At 38.9% G+C, this 18,768-nt stretch overlaps 1 protein-coding gene across 1 annotated transcript in view; it reads left to right on the plus strand.

Annotated features, from left to right (window-relative positions):
- UTP20 (UTP20 small subunit processome component) overlaps nucleotides 1-18,768 on the plus strand; it is an 87,538-nt gene that overhangs the window by 6,906 nt on the left and 61,864 nt on the right. Inside the window, exons 9-21 of the mRNA XM_012174896.4 lie at nucleotides 29-175; nucleotides 260-394; nucleotides 1,859-1,936; nucleotides 3,663-3,841; nucleotides 7,970-8,125; nucleotides 8,270-8,358; nucleotides 9,888-9,993; nucleotides 13,453-13,603; nucleotides 14,291-14,353; nucleotides 15,132-15,290; nucleotides 16,779-16,855; nucleotides 17,602-17,681; nucleotides 18,048-18,291. Of these exons, the coding sequence (XP_012030286.3) occupies nucleotides 29-175; nucleotides 260-394; nucleotides 1,859-1,936; nucleotides 3,663-3,841; nucleotides 7,970-8,125; nucleotides 8,270-8,358; nucleotides 9,888-9,993; nucleotides 13,453-13,603; nucleotides 14,291-14,353; nucleotides 15,132-15,290; nucleotides 16,779-16,855; nucleotides 17,602-17,681; nucleotides 18,048-18,291 (1,664 nt within the window). The remainder of the gene's footprint in view (nucleotides 1-28; nucleotides 176-259; nucleotides 395-1,858; nucleotides 1,937-3,662; nucleotides 3,842-7,969; nucleotides 8,126-8,269; nucleotides 8,359-9,887; nucleotides 9,994-13,452; nucleotides 13,604-14,290; nucleotides 14,354-15,131; nucleotides 15,291-16,778; nucleotides 16,856-17,601; nucleotides 17,682-18,047; nucleotides 18,292-18,768) is intronic.

Below are 18,768 nucleotides of genomic sequence, written 5' to 3' on the forward strand. Positions count from 1 at the left end.
GTTTTTCTCTTAAATTCTTCGTTTGCAGGAATCACTCCTGGACCTACATACAAAAGTAACCGAAACTAACTGTGGTGAAAGTTCTGAACAGATTAAAAGGTTGTTAGAAACATACCTGATACTTGTAAAACATGGAAATGGATCAAAGATAACCAAACCTGTTGATGTTTGTAAAGTAAGTTCCCAACTTAGTTTGCTTAGAACATGTTTGTTAGAAGCTGACTGCTAAGTGTTCATTGTTTTCCCTTTTGTTTTACAGGTCTTGTCTCAAACATTACAAACAGCCCATCTCTCTACATCTTGCCGGGAGACACTCTTGGATGTAGTTTCTGCTTTGATCCTAGGCGAAAATGTTTCCTTGCCAGAGACCCTCATCAGAGAAACCATAGAAAAAGTAATTTACTTCAGCAAATATTAATCGAGTAGTTAATATTATGTTTAGCACTGAGTAAGCCTTTAGGGGAATACCAGTGAAGCCTGGCAAAGGCTCTGCCTTCAGGGAATTTATAATCTTGTTAAGGGGATGTGAATCACATGCTGTATTGGAAATAAAACAAATGTGATAAAAGCTAAATCTGCTCAGCAAATATTCACCTGAACAAATAATTACTTAACCAAGTGTAGGCTATGAACTAGATATGGTAGGATGGACAGTTTTTTGTGGTTTTTTTGCCTGTGATTTTTTTGTTAGGGAGGTGGTGTCTTGATGAAAGTGAAGTCGCTCAGTCATGTCTGACTCTTTGCGACCCCGTGAACTGTAGCCCACCAGGCTCCTCTGTCCATGGGATTCTCCAGGCAAGAATACTGGAGTGGGTTGCCATTTCCTTCTCCAGGGGATCTTCCCAACCCAGGGTTCGAACCCAGGTCTCCTGCATTGCAGGCAGACGCTTTAACCTCTGAGCGTCTTGGTAGTATATAGTTAAAATCTGTTGAATCAGTCTGTCAGCATTTGTGTCACATTGAACTCTGGGTGTTGGTGATGGACAGGGAGGCCGGCATGCTGCAGTTCATGGGGTCGCAAAGAGTTGGACACGATTGAGCAATTGAACGGAACTGAACTGGAACTTAAAGGTTAATTCTGTCTGGGATTGTGGAACAGTAAACGCTTTTCAACAGACTTATATTTTGGATAGTCCTTAAAGGTTAAATATCAGTCTGCCAGTCAGAGAAGGAATTAAAAACTCTAGGAGAGAGAAGAACAAAGATGTGTTCAAAAATGTATGGGCTGTGGGCACAGGAAGTGTGATATATATCAGTAAGGCTCTGCTTGGCTTTGAAAAATTAGGTTGGATTTTTTCCCTCTGCAAGTAGTGGAGGGTCCTGAGAAAACGATAAACGGGGAAATGAATGAGATTGGCATCTTAGTGAGTTAAGAAGATGAATTGGAGGGAGGTGGGACTGAAAGTAAAAATCAGTTAGGTTCTTTGTAGGGCAGCAGTGTAAAGTTACAAAGAAGGTATAAAGTGTTGCTTGCCCTTTTATGTTTCTGTGTAGCTGGGAAAGAATGAGCAAGTCTTAGGCAGAGCTCCTGTGTTAATCACTGGAAGTACAGTGCCCTTCGAATCTAAGTCCCTTTGGAGAAGGCTGAGCACTTAGAATGCTGGTGGGAGTGTGCCCACCATTCCTTCACTTCAGTAGTTCCTTTTCTGTGGAGGGGGGCCCAGTGCCTGGGCTCACACCTGGCAGTGGCAGATTCAGCAGTCCAGTTCTTCTTGCTTCCCATGACTACTTTAACTTGTATTGAGCATCCCACTACTTCCTCCTTGCAAGCTAGAGGGCCTTGAAGATTTGGGATGTTTTTATTTTCAGGAATGGGAGAGTACTCTCTTTGTACTTACATTAGTATTCTTTGCCACAGATTTTTGAAAGCAACTTTGAAAGACGCTTAATTTTGGATTTTTCAGAAGTCATGTTTGGTATGAAGCAGTTTGAGCAGGTGAGTGAGATTATTAAGTCTTGGATTTGACTCTGTCATGATGAAAATAATCAATTTAAAAAATCCTGTGATTTTTGTGTTTTGAAAGGAAAAGGATTTGATGGTTTTAATTCTTTTTTTTTTGAAGCAATTATATTCCAGTTCTAGGTCACATGTGAAACTTTATTCCACATGCTAAGCATTTTCAGTTATAATAGGTAACCAATTTGGTTTTAGTAATCTTTTAGGAAGTTATAGCCTGTAGTGGTGGCCTAGAAGGTAAAGAATCTACCTGCTATGTGGAAGGCCTGTGTTCAGTCCCTGGGTTGGGAAGATCCCCTGGAGAAGGGAATGGCTACCCACTCCAGTAGCCTGGAGAATCCCACGGACAGAAGAGCCTGGCTTGCTATAGTCCTTGGGGTCACAAAGAGTTGGACACAACTGAGCGACAAACACTTACACTTTTCACTTAGGAAGTTATAAAACAATGTGTCGTCAAATCCTGAGTTTATCTTTTCCCCTCACCCCCATCGAACATTTGCCACTCCTTAAAACTGATGATCCTACTATGTACTGCATAGAAATCTATCTCTTCTCTCGTTTTCCCCTTTAGTCTTTAATAATATATATTTTTGGTTGTCTCCAAAAAAAAAACAAAAAACACCACTTCTTTAGACATGTCCCAGCTCTGTTCTTTCCTGCCCAGTGAGGACCCTTTATAGCCCTCTCATTTTCTTGGCAGCTGCATCTTTTGCTTCTCTGTTCCTTTTGGTCTTTTTTTTTTTAATAATTTATTTTTATCAGAGTATCCTATGCATGTAGTTTGAAAGGTCACACAGGGCTAAAAAACAGTTATTAATTCCCACCCCCATCTTCCTCACCAGTAACAAGCACAAATGATTTTTTTTAGCTATTTTTTTTCTAATATTTACTTTATATTTTTAAATCATCTGAATATACTGCTTTTCCTTGACATTAATTTCAGTCCTCATCTGTAGGCTTCCTCCTGAGTAGGTGGATTCTTTTTCTTTTATACTACTCTTCTCAGTAGAGAGTTAACATCACAAATTTTGGTTGAGGTCATATTCAGTCCTTCTTATAAGCAAGGAGTATTTTATATTTACATTTCCGTTTTTGTATACCCTTTCATTTTTTCCAGTTGCCTCATTTTTTAAAAACTGGAAATTGCTTCTTTAAAATTGTTCGTCAGCGAGCCTTCCAGCAGCCTCGTAGAATGCCTTTCACACAGCAAACTAGCAGATCATTTAACAGATCTTTTCTCTTCTGGAGACAGTCTTCCCAGAGCCATTTAACTCTGAACGGGTTGCTTTCTCTGCCCACTGCACAGATGCCATACTGGGACTTGCCTATTTCCTGGGTCCCATGTCTTTCTCTTGCTATAGCTTGCATTCTTACATTGTAGTTCACTTTCTTATTTTGATGAAACACATTCTCCAGAGGTTCCTGAGAAAAGGTGAACGGTAGTAAGATTTTGAGCTTTAGTATGTCTGAAAGTGTCTTGTCTCCTCACTCTACACTGCCAGTACCCCAGGTATAGCATTTTAGGTTCTTCCTCAGTTTTTCAGGCCTTGCTCCATTGTCTTCTTGCCTCCTTTGCTCCTGTGGAGAGGTCTGGTATCTTTGTTTATGATCTCTTTTTCTTTGTGGAAGTGTTAGGATATTCTCTTCATTAGATGTTCTGAAATTTACATCTGTTAATAAGTGTGACTTCCTTTTTTATTTTTAGCTTTTCCTACCCAGCTTTCTCTTGTATATTGAGAATTGCTTCCTGATGAATGATGCTGCAGTCAGAGATGAAGCTCTGGCCATTTTGGCCAAGCTCATTCTTAACAAAGCAGCACCTCCCACTGCTGGCTCCATGGCGATTGAGAAGTACCCTCTGCTTTTCTCCCAGCAGACGGTGGGGTAAGTTCTAAAATCCTAATTTCTTATATTCTCGGTAGGGTTACCCATTTAAAAATAACACATTCAGAATATTGTAAAAACTGAAGATCTACATGTATTAACTGGAAAAATGTCTCTGACATATTGTTGTTACATGAAAAAAATAAGTTGTAGGAGAGTACTTCTAATACCATGACATTTTGCAAAGTTAGAATCAAAAGTACATATAAGCATAGGAACACGTGGAATGGTACAAAAACAGGTTAAGTTGTTAACTTCAGGAAGATGGTAAGTGGAAGAAAGAAGTCACTATTAATTTTCTTAACCTTTTATTTTAAAACGATTATATATTCATGTGTGGTCATAATAAACAGAACAGAGAGGTTCCATATACCTTTCCTGTAGTTTCCCCCTAGTGGCAACATCTTACATAAACTTATTTCAATATCACAGCCAGAAAATTGATGTCAGTACAATCCACCAACCTTATTCAGATTTACCAGTTTTACATCACTCATCTGTGTGTGTAAATGTACATGGATATATAGTTCTGTGCAGGTTTATCATGTCTATTCACAACCACCACCAGAGTCAAGATACAGAGCTGTTCCCTCACTGCGAGGATCTCTGGTGCTACTTTCAGTAGCCACAGTCACCCTGCGGCTCTGCATTCCAACCCTAACTCTTGGCAACTACTAATCTTACACTCTGTTTTTACACTTTTGTCATTTCAAGAATATTATATACATAAAATTATACTCTACAGCGTTGGAGATTGACTTTTTCACACAACATAATTCCCTTAAGACCTATGTAAGTTTTGTGCATCAGTAACCTGTTATTTTTTGAACATATTTCTGTGTGTTGTTCCTGAGTAGTATTCCAAGGTAATGGATGGAGCAGTCTGTTTAGTCATTCACTTCTTGAAAGATATTTATGCCATTCCTAGTTTTTGGCTATTATGAATAATGCTCTTATTAACATTCATGTACATAGCTTTCCATTTCTCTGAGATAAATGCCTAAAAGCAGACTTGTTGGATGATATTATAAGGGCATGTTCAGGTTGATAAGCTGTCAAGTAGTTTTGCAGAGTGGTAGTGCGGTTTTATATTCCCATCAGCAGTATAGGTGATCCAGTTTCTCTGCATCCTCACCAGCATTTGATATTATCACTAATTTTTTGGTTTTGCTGTCCGATAGGATGTAGTATTATCTTATGGTGGTTTTAATTTGCATTTCCCTAGTGGCTAAGGATGTTGATATGCTTATTTGCCATCTGCATATTGTCTTTAGTGTAATATATGTTCATTTCCTTGATCCATTTTCTAACTTGATTGTTTCTTTCTTGTTGAGTTTCAAGAATGCTTTATATATTGTGATGTAAATCCTTTCACCTGCTTTGCAAGTATTTTCTCCAAGTCTGTAGCTTATCTTCCTTCACTTAAGATTTTTCACAGATCAGAAGTTTTAAATTTTGATGAGGTCCAGTTTATCAACTTTCCTTTTATGGATAATGCTTTTGATGTCGAGTCTAAGAACTTTTTTCCTAGCTATAGTTCTCAAGTATTTCCTCCTACTTTTCTTAAAGTCTTATCATTTTATGTTTTACATTTAAGTCCATGATCCATTTTGAGTTAATTTTTCTATAAGGTGTGAAGTTTAGATCAAGTTTCCTTTTTTGCCTCTAAATGTCCACTGCTCTGGCAACATTTGTTGAAAAGGCTATTCTTTCTCACTGAACTACTTTTGCATCTGTGTCAAAAATCAACTGGACATTAATGTGTGGGACTTCCTGGCTGTCTCTTCTGTTCCACTGATCTATGTGTCTCTTCTCCTCTGATGCCACACTGTCTTATTACTACAGTAAAATGAATCAGGAAATCTTAAATCCTTCCACTGTGTTCTTCATTTCAAAATTGCTTCATCTATTCCTGGTCCTTTCTTCTGTATAAATTTTAGAAGAAACTTGCCTATGTCTACAAAAAAAATCCTTGCTGGGATTTTGTTTTGAATTATATTAAATCTAAAGGTCAGTTTGGAGAGACTTGACAACTCCCTAAAGATACACAAAACTGTTACCTTTATTTATGTCAGAAGGATGGTAAGAGGAAGAAAGAAGTGATTATTAGCTTTTAGATTATACACTTTTGCATTGTTTGAATTGTTAAAAGGACTGTGGATTACTTTCTCAGTTTTATTAAAAATGATACATACTCTTTGGAAGTTAAAGTTTATGGAGTTATTTGAAAGGATTCTGCTTACTATTTTTCAAATAGAAATTATCATTCCTAATAAATGGAAGCATATTAACTTAAAGCAAGTGCCACAGGTTCTGTGTTTTCTTTCTGTAAGAAAACTTCCATCACTAAGAAAATTTCTGTCACCCTGTAGAATAACTTGTCTTTTTCTGAATATTTCTGGTCACACTTCATCCACAAATTTATAGTGGAAATTAAAGAAGATAATAGATGTGAAAAGAGTCTTCAGAAGATAAATGTATTCTGTCATTTGACAGATACTTATCATATCAGGTACTGTTCTAGGCACTGGGATATAATAATGAAAAAGGGCTTCTTTGGAGGAGATGACACTTTCTGTGGGGCAGGCTTGTGAGGCAGGTAAATAGGATACTTTTAGATAGTGAGAAAGGAAAAATAAAACAGGGTGTTGAGAGAGAGTAGATAGAGAACAGCACTAGTCCTGTCTGGAGAGGGGACTTTTGGTCCAATTGTAATGGTAGAAGGATCCAGCCTGGCAGAGAAAGGCTGGGTGAAAGGTTTTTCAGACAGAGAGGAGAGTTCCTGCAAAGACCGTAGGATTGGAATAAGTGTGTATGTTTGAGGAACTAAAGGAAAGCCTCTGCAGGTAAAGAGCATCGAGAAAGGAAGAGAGTGGAAGTAGAGGAAGTGAGAGGAGGAGACAAGGGTCGATCACCCAGGGCCTTGCAGGATGAGGTAAGAGTTATGGATTTTATCGGAGGAGCTCATTGGCAGGTGTGATAAAGCAGGGGGATGACATAGCAACTAATGACTTACCTTTATAAAGCATCTCATTTTTTTTTTGTTTGTAAGATTTCTTGCAGATTATGAGTCATGGTTAGTACTAGAAAGACTGTATAAACAAGTTCTAAAACAACTTTTAGAAATTACCAATAAAATTAACTTGATTTTTATCTACTGTAGTTTCCAAGCATTCAGTGTCCTGATAAGTATAAAACAAAACAGAGTGCAACTTTTTCATTAACTTTAAAGATAAAAAGATATAGGAAGAAAAACCTGATATTCTACTTCAATTTCATAACAAGTTTTACCAGACTGGTCATGGAAGGATAAATTATAATAGATCATTTTATTTATTGTTTCTTTGACTTTTTTTTCTGTTAGAGTCTGTCTTTGAAATAAGACTGAGGTAGAGTTCATTGGTAAACAAGAATACTGCCAAAGTAACAGGTAGCTAAAACTGAGTGTCATGTCAGAAAATATCATTGAGTAAACACTTACCAGATTAAAGCAGCAGAGGAAGTAACTTCTAATACTGTCTGAGCCACCAGGGAAGCCCCTTAATCATTTTATCATGTTAAAAAGGAAAGGGGGGGATGGAAGAAGTCAGTTCATACAGTAAATTACCTTAAACACTTGTCCATCAGTAGTTCAAATTCAGAAATAATACCTAAAACTGGAAGAGACTTGCTTTGCAAGTTATGAAGCAAATTAAAATAGAAAAAGAAAGCAGAACCAGTGGGTTTGAAAAACCTTGTCACTGAAAATCAGTGAATGAGTCATATTTGTTTAGTTATTTGTATTCAACCGTCAGCACCAGTTCCCTCCTTCCTGCTAATCTCCACACATGGAAAGGAACCAATTTTTAAAAATTAATTGAAGTATAGTTTCACAGTGTTGTTAGTTTCTACTGTACAGCAAAGTGAATCAGCTGTATGTGTACATATATTCCCTCTTTTTTGGTTTTCTTTCCTAATTAGGTCACTGCAGAGTGCTAAGTAGAGTTCTTTATGCTATACAGTAGGTTCTCCCTAGTTGTCTATTTTATACATAGTATCAGTGGAGGAACCAATTTTATTTCAAGCTTCAGAGGGCAAAAGCAACTACCTCCTTTTCTTATTTTAAGTATTCATCTTTTCTTCTTTCAGATCCTATATAAGGCAGAAGACGACGAAATCCAAGGGAGGAAAGGAACAGATCTCGGTGTTGGACCATCTTTTATCTATAATTCAGTCACCCCCGAATCAAGATACTACTTACCTTTCATGTTCTTGGGCGGCCCTTGTCGTGTTACCTCATATTAGGTGAGAAAATCAACTGTGTTTAATTGTGAAAAGTATTTTAGCAAACTGATGAAAATATTTAGTAGTCATTTTTTTGCTATTTCATGAGAAAGTTGTTGCATGCCAGTTTGAGTGTTTCCCTTTTTCTCTCCACTTCTTGGACAGGCCCCTGGAGAAGGAGAAGGTGACACCACTAGTCACCGGCTTCATTGAGTCCCTCTTCATGACTGTTGACAGAGGGAGCTTTGGAAAAGGTCAGTTACAATCACCATTTGTTCTCTTGTTGTCTTTCCTGGCACACCCAGAGGAACTGTAAACACATGGGTACCAGAGAATAGTACCGGCGTTATATTCTGGCAGAACCCCCCGAATGTAAATAGGGAAGAAAGAGGCTGAGATGTAATTACAAGGTTACCACCTCGTAATGTGGTGACCAGGTCAGGATGGTCTGAACATTTGCCTGAGTCCAAAGGTAAAGCAGCAGAATGCTACTACTGTCAAAGAGATGAGATACAACTTCGAGTACCAGCTTGTGTCTTATTCGCGTCTTCTATGCCCAGTCCAGCCCCAGTGTACACTTGTCCCTCAGCATTTACTTATTCTGGGCAAGACACTCTCTTGTACCCCCTCTAGCTGCCCTTATGTATGTGTCCCTTCTGCCTGGAGTCCTTTCTGGGTCTGTCATCATTCGGTGAACTCCTAGCTTTCAAAGCAACTCCAGCACAGTATCTCTAAGAAGGCCTTTGACTCATCCAGGCAGAATTGGATTGCCCTGTCCCAAACACCATTCCTGTTGTATACGTGTCCATCTCTCCCTACTCCCTGATAACAGCAGTTTAAAAGTAGGCATTTTGATCAAAAGAAGGTAAGTATTAAAATTTTGCTACAATTAAAAAATAAATAAAAGGTATTTTGTTTTATTCTAGCTCAGTATTTTTTGTTCCTAATCTGTATATATGGTAGTCACTCATTTAAATATTAATGTACTAGGTTCTGTGTTTAGTATCTGTTTAGATACTAAGCAGACATGTTTAGAGAATTTCCAGTGCTCTGTAGCCACGTGTGGCTAGTGACTGCCATATGGGATTGTGGCTACACACTGGCACATGTACAGAGCATTTCTACCATTGCGGAAAGTTCTATTGGATAGCCTTGTTCTACGGCTAGAGCAGAGGTCAGCCATTTTTTTGTGTAAAGGACCACACAGTCAAGATTTTAGCTTTTGTGGGCCACGTTCAGTCTTTGTGGCATATTCTGTTTATTTGTTGTTTTAAACAACCTTTTAAAAATGGGAAAAGCATTCTCATTTTGTTGCCCATATAAAACCAGATTACCTACAAAATCTGACTTGTGGGTCATAGTTTGCCAACCTTTGATCTAGGGTTAGATGATTATCTAACTAACATAAATGGAGTGGATTGTTTGATTTCTTATAAATTGGAGTCATAAAATCAACTTGAGTTTTATACAAAGATAATTTCTTAGCTTTTAGAAAGTCTAAGTCTGTTCTCCTCAAAAGTTCTAATTTTGATAATGCCAGTCAGTAGAACCATTGAATTTTCTCATCTCAGTTGAAGGAAACATACATTTTTACTCTATTTCTGAATATATTTTTCTCTTAAGAAAGTTAAAGATTTGAAACCTCTTTCAGTTCCTTTCTGTTATATTCTGACATTTGACAGAAAATCCTTCAGAAGGCACAGATTGACTTTAATTTAGGAACTCTATGATAGTTATTGTATCAAAGAAATAAATGTGGTCTCTCCTGTTTTTCTGCCTTTAGGAAACTTATTTGTTCTTTGTCAAGCTGTAAATACTCTGCTAGGTTTGGAAGAATCTCCCGAACTTCTTCGTTTGGTTCCTGTGGAACGTGTGAGGAACTTAGTGTTGTGAGTAGACGTACCTTCCGTTCAGCTTAATGATGAATCAGATATAAAGGCTTCTGTGTTTGTGAAATCTTGGGTCTATTTTTTACCTGAGCTGTATTCACATAGCAAATTTATTATTGATTTAAATACTTCAGTTAAAATAAGAACATTTCAGATACAGTCTTTAAAGATGATTCATCTTTGTACAAGGTATTGTACTGTGCATGTAGATTTATAGTATCACAGAGTATTGTGGGTAGATAATGTCAGTCGCATGACATTGCACTGTGGTTCCAGCATATACATTTCTGCTGCTTTCACCATCTTTCTCAGCTTTACACATTTAGCAAACTCCGCTGTGGTCCTTCACTATATACCAGCCAATTCAGTTTTTGGTCTCTTAAGTTTATTTTTATTTGAGTTGTAACACAGGGCCATTACTCAGAGCCATTCAGCTTAGCGCCCCTTCTAAAGATCAGGCCATTTGAAAATCTTGTAGTTTGCTTCCGTTTCCGGAGTCTAATCCAATTTATCTCCATGCTTTTAAAAATATATTTGTTCATTTACTTCATTCAATAAATAGTTATTGCTTTTCTCATATACCAGACCCTATTCTAGGCACTGGGAGACACAGTATATGACACAAAATCCCCTGCCTTCATGGAGCTAACACACTAGCAAGAAGAGACACTAAACAAAATAAACAACTGCATATTTTAAAATATGTAGCCTGTTGGACAGTAGTAAAGTTGGGATAGGGCGAGTCTGGAGGTTGGGAACAATAGGATTTTTAACTAGGGGAGTCCTTACGAAGAAGGGGACATGTGAGCAGAATCACAGAAGCAGTGAGGGAGTAAGCCATGGGGATGTCGGGGCCTTGGGGGAGATGTGAGTGCTGGGGCTCCATGCAAGTGCCTGACTAGAGCATCAGGGAGCCACTGTCCCTGAGCAGAGCCTGGAGTAGGTGATAGGAGAGGTGGAGGTGGCAGGCAGAGCTTGACATCTGGCCATCGCAGGGCTTGGGCTTTTACTCGGGAGTGAAAGGGAAAGCCCGGGTTTTTTTTTTTTTTTGATAGGGGAGTAACTCAGGCTGAGGCAGGATCACTCCAGCTGCTATATTGAGAAGAGACTGAAGGAGGATAAAGGAGACCAGTTTGGAGACTTACTGCAATAATACAATCTGGGCAAGGCAGCCCTGTCTCTATTGTGAATTGAATTGCCTTAAATTCCTTTAAGGAGAGAATTTGCTGTCATCCTACTTATCATATTACATATGTTGCCCCCCAGCCACTGTTTCTTTAAAATCATCAAACTTCTCACACTGTGTTCTTTAGTGGGAAGAATTTAAGGCATCTGTGGAGGTTTTGAAACAGAAAGGCACTCATAACAAAGTAGGGTTTGTCTGTCCCCTGCAGAAGGCCAGCTGGTCTCCCAGGTAGGTGCTCTTAGCCTTGGAGGCCTGGAAACCTCTAACGGGAATGGATCAGCTTGGAGGGTGGCGGTGAAAGCTCCTGTTGTAAAAGTTGTAGGTGGAGGCCTCTGTGCTGGATGTGGGCTGGTTATTGTTAAGCCAGAGGTTTCACAGCCACGACAATATGGATTTGAACCTTGTCTCTACTACTTACCAGCTCAATAGCCTTGAGTTAGTTCATCTCCACTTTATTCTCAAAAAGGAATAGCCGTATTTCCCTCCTAGAGATGGAATCAAACCCTGAGTGCAGTGGTAACTGTGCAAATTGCATTTATTGTATTTTCATTTTGTGCTGGTCACTCTTCTGAGTATTTTCTGTATGTTAATTAATGCAGTCTTCACAACTCCCTGAACTGGAAGTACTGTTCACATGATAAAAGGGAGAACTAAAGCTCTCAAATAAATTCAGGGGCATCCCTCATGGATCAGTGATAAAGAACGCGTCTGCCAATACAGGAGACACGGGTTTGATCCCCTGATTTGGGGACATCCCAAATGCTGTGGAGCAACTAAGCCCGTAAGCCACAGCTACTGAGCCTGTGCTCTGGAGTCTGGGAACTGTAATTACGGAAGCCCGCATGCCCTAGAGCCTATTGCTCCACAAGAGAAGCCACCGTAATGAGAAGCCTGCGTAGCACAACTAGGGTAGACCATTCTCCGCAACTAGAGAAAAGTCCGTGCAATAGTGAAGACCCAGCACAACCCAAAAAACGTTCTTAAGTAAATCCAGAATCCTAGGTGCTCAGTACCCACTGCTGCTATGTTGGGAACCACCATCTCTCATCTGGTGATGACAGTAGCTTCCTAACAAGGTTCCTTGCTTCCATCCTGGCCCTGCTGCTGTCTGTTTTGTACCCATCAACAGTGATTCTTTTCAGTTGAAAGAGTACATGTCGCTCTTTTGCCAACAACCCTCTGACACTGAATTTTAGCCAGGGGCAATTTTGGAGACCTTTTGATTGTCACAACTGGGGGCTGCCAGTGGGGTCTGGTGGGTAGAGGAGTGTCCTGCAGTGCACAGGACGGGCCTACAGCGAAGTCCCTGGTCCACACAACAGTGGAGCCACTGTTGAGAAACCCTGCTCTCATGGTATCCAGCTCCTACGGGATGAAGTCCACAGTCCTCATGGTGTTCCTTGGGGCTCTATAATCTTAGCCCTGGCTTCTGACTTCATCCCCCATCATGCTTCGTTTAGCCTGTTCCAGCTGGAGTGGCTGCCTCAGTTCTGCTCACAGGGGCAGGCACACCTATCTGGGAATTGGCATTGCTGCTCCCTGTGCCTGGAATGCTTTTCTTCCAGGTGTCCTGCAGCTCACTTCTTGACTTCCTTCAGTTTCTGCCTTCCATGACCACCTCTCCCGACCCCCCACACCAGTCTTCTCAGTCCAGCCTCCTTTCCCCAGTTTGTTTTTGTCCACCATCCTCACCACTGTCATTAATTATTTACTTGTGAGCTACGTTCTGCTATTAGAATAAGGGACTTTTTCCGTGGTTTCCTGCTATATCTAGGAAAAGTCACTGGTACGTGATAGATAATAGATATTTGTTGGAGGATAGTACACAGTGGTTAAGTGGCTTATTTGGGGTTCCATCGCTGATGCGGATGGGCTGACTACCCTACCCCAGAGCTGGTGTGCCGGCCCCTGCTCTGTACCTCTTCCCTCATAACTCAGTGCCTGGGACATGGAAAACACCCCACAAATATTACACATCCTCTCATATGGCATTGTCATTTATTGCTGAAAAGACAGCATTGGACTTTAGTCACAATACAGTATTATAATCCTGTCTCTGCCTCCACTTGGCTGTGTGTCTGTTCTTGAGCTTGTGACTCTCTATTGCTAAGCCTCAGATTCTTCATGTCTTAAGTGATGCTAAATGTCCACGTTTAACTTTTATGTGTTCTGTCTTACATTTCCGTCAGTGATAATCTTCTGTGGTTTCTAGTATAGCCTGACGTCTTTGGGGTGTGTGGCACACTTGGGGTCTAATAAATATCTCGTTGCAGAACGTTTCCTTTGGAGCCATCTGTGTTGCTGTTGGCTGATCTCTATTATCAGAGATTATCCTTATGTGGCTGCAGGGGGCCACTTTCAGAGGAGGCTTTAATGGAATTATTTCCCAAGTTACAAGCAAATATTTCGACTGGTATATCCAAGGTACTATGGTTTTGTGGTGTATTCTCTGCCTCTCATCTTTTGTTTTTATTTGTATTGCCAGGGGTTGTCAGAGCTCCTTAATCAGAAAATGCTGCTTTGAGGTGGTTTCTGTTTAAAGCCGTGATTCCTAAACACTGACCTACTAGCTGATTACAGCAGGATTAATTGGGGAGCTTACTAAAAATATAGATTCTGGGTCGCCACAGTCCCAAGTTCTGATTCAGCAGGCATAGGGTGGAAGTAAAATATCTACACGATTTTTCAAAGACTTCTTCTAGGTGATTCTGCTGCTCATTAAGATGTATAGAAATACCTGAACATGTTACTTGTAAATAAGGATCACTAATTTCAGTGGAATTAGAAGTTCAGTCAGAATCTTTGCACTTATTTATAGAGATGCTTATAGTGTCATAGTTCAAAGAAACAGCATGGTTTTATGAGCATGGTTTTATGGTTTCGTTATCTTCTCAGTCTAGTCTGGTCATTAATTTTCCCATGGACCGTTTGAGTCAGGTGTTGGTTGGTGTTGGAATATGAAATAAGATAGAATAAACATGTATTACTCTGACAAGTGGCAGGTATATCGTTTATAATTCCATGAAACTTAACTCTAGCTCTCATTGACTCTGTCAGTTTCTTCTTGCTTTTCAACTTTGGAGTTTGAAACATGCTTTTTAATTTCTGTAGATTCGACTTTTGACAATAAGGATCCTAAACCACTTTGAGGTTCGGCTTCCGGAATTAATGGAGGTATTTTAACTGTTCGTTTTGAATAACTTAAAAAAAAATGTAATATGATATATTTTTTCCTAAAATGATAATTTTGCAGAAAATTCAAATACTGTGTAAATATCTATCACAAAATTTGAAGAAAAAAAATTGTAATTCTTTTTCCTGCCCTTTCAGTAAGGCCATCACTGAAAATCCAGTTACTTGGTGACTGTTAGACTTTCGTACATATGTATATAATTTAGTACATACTTATATAATTTAAACAAATGGTGTCACACAGGGTTTTCCATATCAGTTCCTCCAGCGCTACCTCATTTCTTTTAAAGTTTGAATAGTGCCCCACTGTTTAAAATGTTGTATTTAACCAGTTCTCTCTCGCTGGATGCTTAGGTGGGTTATTGGTAGTCTTCATCATTTCCAATAATACTGCTGTATACATTGTTACACAGATATCTGTACAGTAACATGAATGACTGCTTCCAGAAGTAGAAATTACTTCTACTTAGAAGTAGAATTATACAGTGAAAGTATATATACATTTGCTTTATTTTGATAAATGTTGCCAGTCTAGAGATTTTTTTACTTTTCATGCCTGTGCTAGACCTTTAACATAAATTACTGACCAAAAAGTAAATAGTGTGAAGAAAGAATCATTTACTCCAAAAATATGTTACTTATTTAATTTAAAACGTTAATATATGCCAGTTTTTATCTTTTAGACTTCTGTGCACATTTGATAACTCTTTTTGGAAAATAAAAACACTGACCTTCCTCTTGGTTTCCTGTGGTTGTTCAGGATGATGGGCTCTCAGAGCGTCAGTCTGTTTTTGCTATACTGCGCCAGGCAGAGCTCGTGCCAGCCACTGTGAATGATTACAGAGAGAAGCTTCTTCATTTGAGAAAACTCAGGCATGATGTAGTGCAGTCTGCAGTCCCTGATGGGCCATTACAGGAGGTAAAACACTTTTTAAAAAATATTTAATTTATACTTTAAGATCTGCCTAGCTAGCTTTTTTTTTTTTTAAAGAGGGAAGTATACCAAGTAGAAAAGTGGAGAGAATTTTTTTAAAAAAGAACTTTTTAAAAAGAATTTAAATAAATTCCCAGCTCTGTTCAGTGTTTTGAGTTAAATGACTCTGCAGCCTTTTCAATAGTAACAATACTCTATTATCCTCCCTTCTCCTGAGTGTGTATAGTATGTGAGAATAAGGGAGCTTCCCTGGTGGCTCAGACGGTAAAGAATCCGCCTGCAATGCAGGAGACCTGGGTTTGATCCCTGGGTTGAGAAGATCCCCTGGAGAAGGGCATGGCAACCCACTCCAGTATTCTTTCCTGGAGAATCCCCATGGACAGAGGAGCCTGGTGGGCTATAGTCTGTGAGGTCTCAAGGAGTTGGACACAGCTGAGCGACTAAGCACACACATGTGTGAGGATAAATAGTAGGTAGCAGCAGGAGGAGCAATGTCAAGTTAACAATCAGGTACAAAGAATTGATACTTTCAAATTGTGGTGCTGGAGAAGACTCTTGAAGAGTCTCTTGGTTGGATGGCATCACCAACTCAGTGGTCGTTAGTTTGAGTAAACTCTAGGAGATAGTGAAGGACAGGGAAGCCTGGTATGCTGCAGTTCATAGGGTTGCAGAGAGTCAAACACAACTTAACGACTGAATAGCAACTCACCTCACGATTTTTTCAATGCAGCAGGATGTCAGCCCTCTACCTTTTCTATGAGGCATTTTCTGTCCATTACCCTTGATATATCATGATCCCTTTGGGAAGAAGGCCAAGTGGAGGCATTCCCGTTTCTGTCAGAGCAGTTCTGTCCCTAACTTGTTTTGTATGTCCTGTGTTATGTTTCGCTTGGAAAAGGGTTCTGCTGCTAAAGTAGATACACGCACCACCCCCCAATAACAATGAAACGACTATGTTGCATGATGCTTCCTGAGCACATGGGGATGCTGGTGACAATGGTTATCATTCCAAAAGGGATTGAGAAGACTTTAGGTCCTCTGAACTAAACTCTTGATGTATAGTCTTAAGAACTCACATATCTGCTCATGAAGCCCCAGCTGCCACTCACAGTACTGTGCTGGGTTCTTAAGCACCTGTACTTTCCTAATTACTGTTCACGTTTTGTCTTGTCAGGTGATAGCAGTGTTTGTTAGGAGTGAGTTTAATCATGAGTCAAATCTGTTGATTCAGATACATTCTTCCTGCATAAACATCTGGAGTGAGTTCGAATACTATGTTTGCTTTAGTGATTCTTCTCTGTTGAATAGCCAGTGACATTTTGGGGAGAGGAGGAAAATTACTGTAACTGAAATCTGTATTGATACATAGAAGTTTTTTTCTTAAAACACAAGCTTCCTTCCAAACCTCAGGTTGTCCTAAGTCAGGATATTTGCATTTTGATGCTGATCTGAACTAGTTGTCTATGATTACAGGTGCCACTTCGTTATTTATTAGGCATGTTGCATGTAAACTTCAGTGCTCTCTGGGATCCTGTTATTGAACTCATAAGGTAAGCCTGGGTGAAATGGATGAAGCTGTTGTGCTTTCATTACTGCAGAATGATGGAGCCAGTATTGTACTCCAGGGTGTGATTTAAATGACTGGATGTGTATAGTATTTATAGTTACCTTAAAGACATTATGGGACAAGGTGAAGAAAAGATAAACATTGATTTATTCTATCTGATACCAATTGTTTGACAAGTCAGATGTTTTATATATATTTCTCTGTGCTTCGAAATCACTTTGAGGAACTTTCTCTTTTTTACTTAATGTTGCATGTCTGTATTATTGAATTTTTTATAGTAACTAATATAATAAAAGTAAAAATTTTAATACATAGTTTTATTTATATATATAAAATCATTGAGCCAAACTTTAATTTTAAAATAAGACTTCTTAAAACCTTTGCTATCTAGTATCCAAAACCCTTTAATTCTAAAAAAGACTGTCATAATCATATGAAAATGCATATGTTGTGCCTCATTTGTAGAAATCTATTCTTTTGTAGGCATTTGTCTTCAGATTGTCTACCCTTTTTGTCAGATTGGAAATATATATGCCCTCTCAAAAGCCTAATTATTAGTTCTAAGTAGTGTAAGTATTTTGAAAAATAAGAAGTACAAAAGTTGCTTATGACTCACATTCAGGGATAACTTAATATTTTAATCATATCCTTTTTTACTTTATTTTCCCCTATGAGATCTCTCAAAATAAGACCTATACTACATATTTGTTTTATGATCTTTACTCTTAGTTCTCATGCACATGAAATGGAAAACAAGCAGTTTTGGAAAGTCTACTATGAGCATCTAGAAAAAGCAGCTACACATGCTGGTATGTAAAGGAATTTAAAGAAGAGAACTGAGGGGTGGGGGGAAAGATTGTTCATTTAATTATTTTTTGGCCATGCTGTGAGGGTTGCAAGATCTTAGTTCTTGAACCAGGGGTTGAACCTGTTCCACTTACAGTGGAAGGGCAGAGTCCTGACCACTAGGCAGCCAGGGAATTCCCTAATTACTGTTGCTTAATTACACATGAAATTGGGAAACAGAAATGAGAAATAGATTATCTTTAATAACCTTTGTATGTGGTTTATTGTTTGCTTGTATTACTAGAGAAGGAAATTCTCCCACTGGAAGACATACATAGATGTTGTTAGTAACATTTCTCTAGTGGTTATGATGACCTTTTTTCTTTCAGAGAAAGCATTGCAGAATGACACAAGAGATGAGGAGAAGTCCATTGGAGATGCAAATTGGGAGCAGACTCAGGAAGGAAGCGTTGGAGCTCTTTATCACAAGCAGTTGACATTGAAAACTGACCTTCAGGAAAGACTGGACCACACCAATTTTCGTTTTTTGCTCTGGCAAGCTCTGGCAAAATTCCCAGAAAGGGTAGAGCCTCGGTCCAGGGAGCTTTCTCCACTTTTCTTGAGATTTATCAAGTAAGTGTTCTTTCCTAGGAATATGTCGCTAGTAGTGTGTGAGGAAGAGAAGGTACAAAGTGAAATTCCCAGATTGGCTGAGTTCTTATATCTGTCTTCTTTTCAAATCACTAGCACATCTCTAAAGCACTGGCTCTATGGATAACAAATAAACTAGTTGTGTTTACTTGTTCTTACATGAATCAAAATCTAACCAGCTCATAAATGGTTTTAATAAAAAATTCCAGGTTGCAAAGTAAGAAAGGCCATACTGACTTAGGTCAGTGCACAGTGGCCTTGTTATTTCTTGCCCTGTTGTTCGTTGTTTTTTTGTCTGCCTAGGGCTTTAAAGTACTTTCAGGTAACTCAACCCCAGCCACTCTTTTTTTTTTTTTTTTTTAACTTTATTTTACTTTACAATACTGTATTGGTTTTACCATACATTGACATGAATCCACCACGGGTGTATACAAGCTCCCAATCCTGAATCCCCCTCCC

Source organism: Ovis aries, chromosome 3 (assembly GCF_016772045.2).
Source record: "Ovis aries strain OAR_USU_Benz2616 breed Rambouillet chromosome 3, ARS-UI_Ramb_v3.0, whole genome shotgun sequence".
Lineage (NCBI taxonomy): Eukaryota > Metazoa > Chordata > Mammalia > Artiodactyla > Bovidae > Ovis > Ovis aries.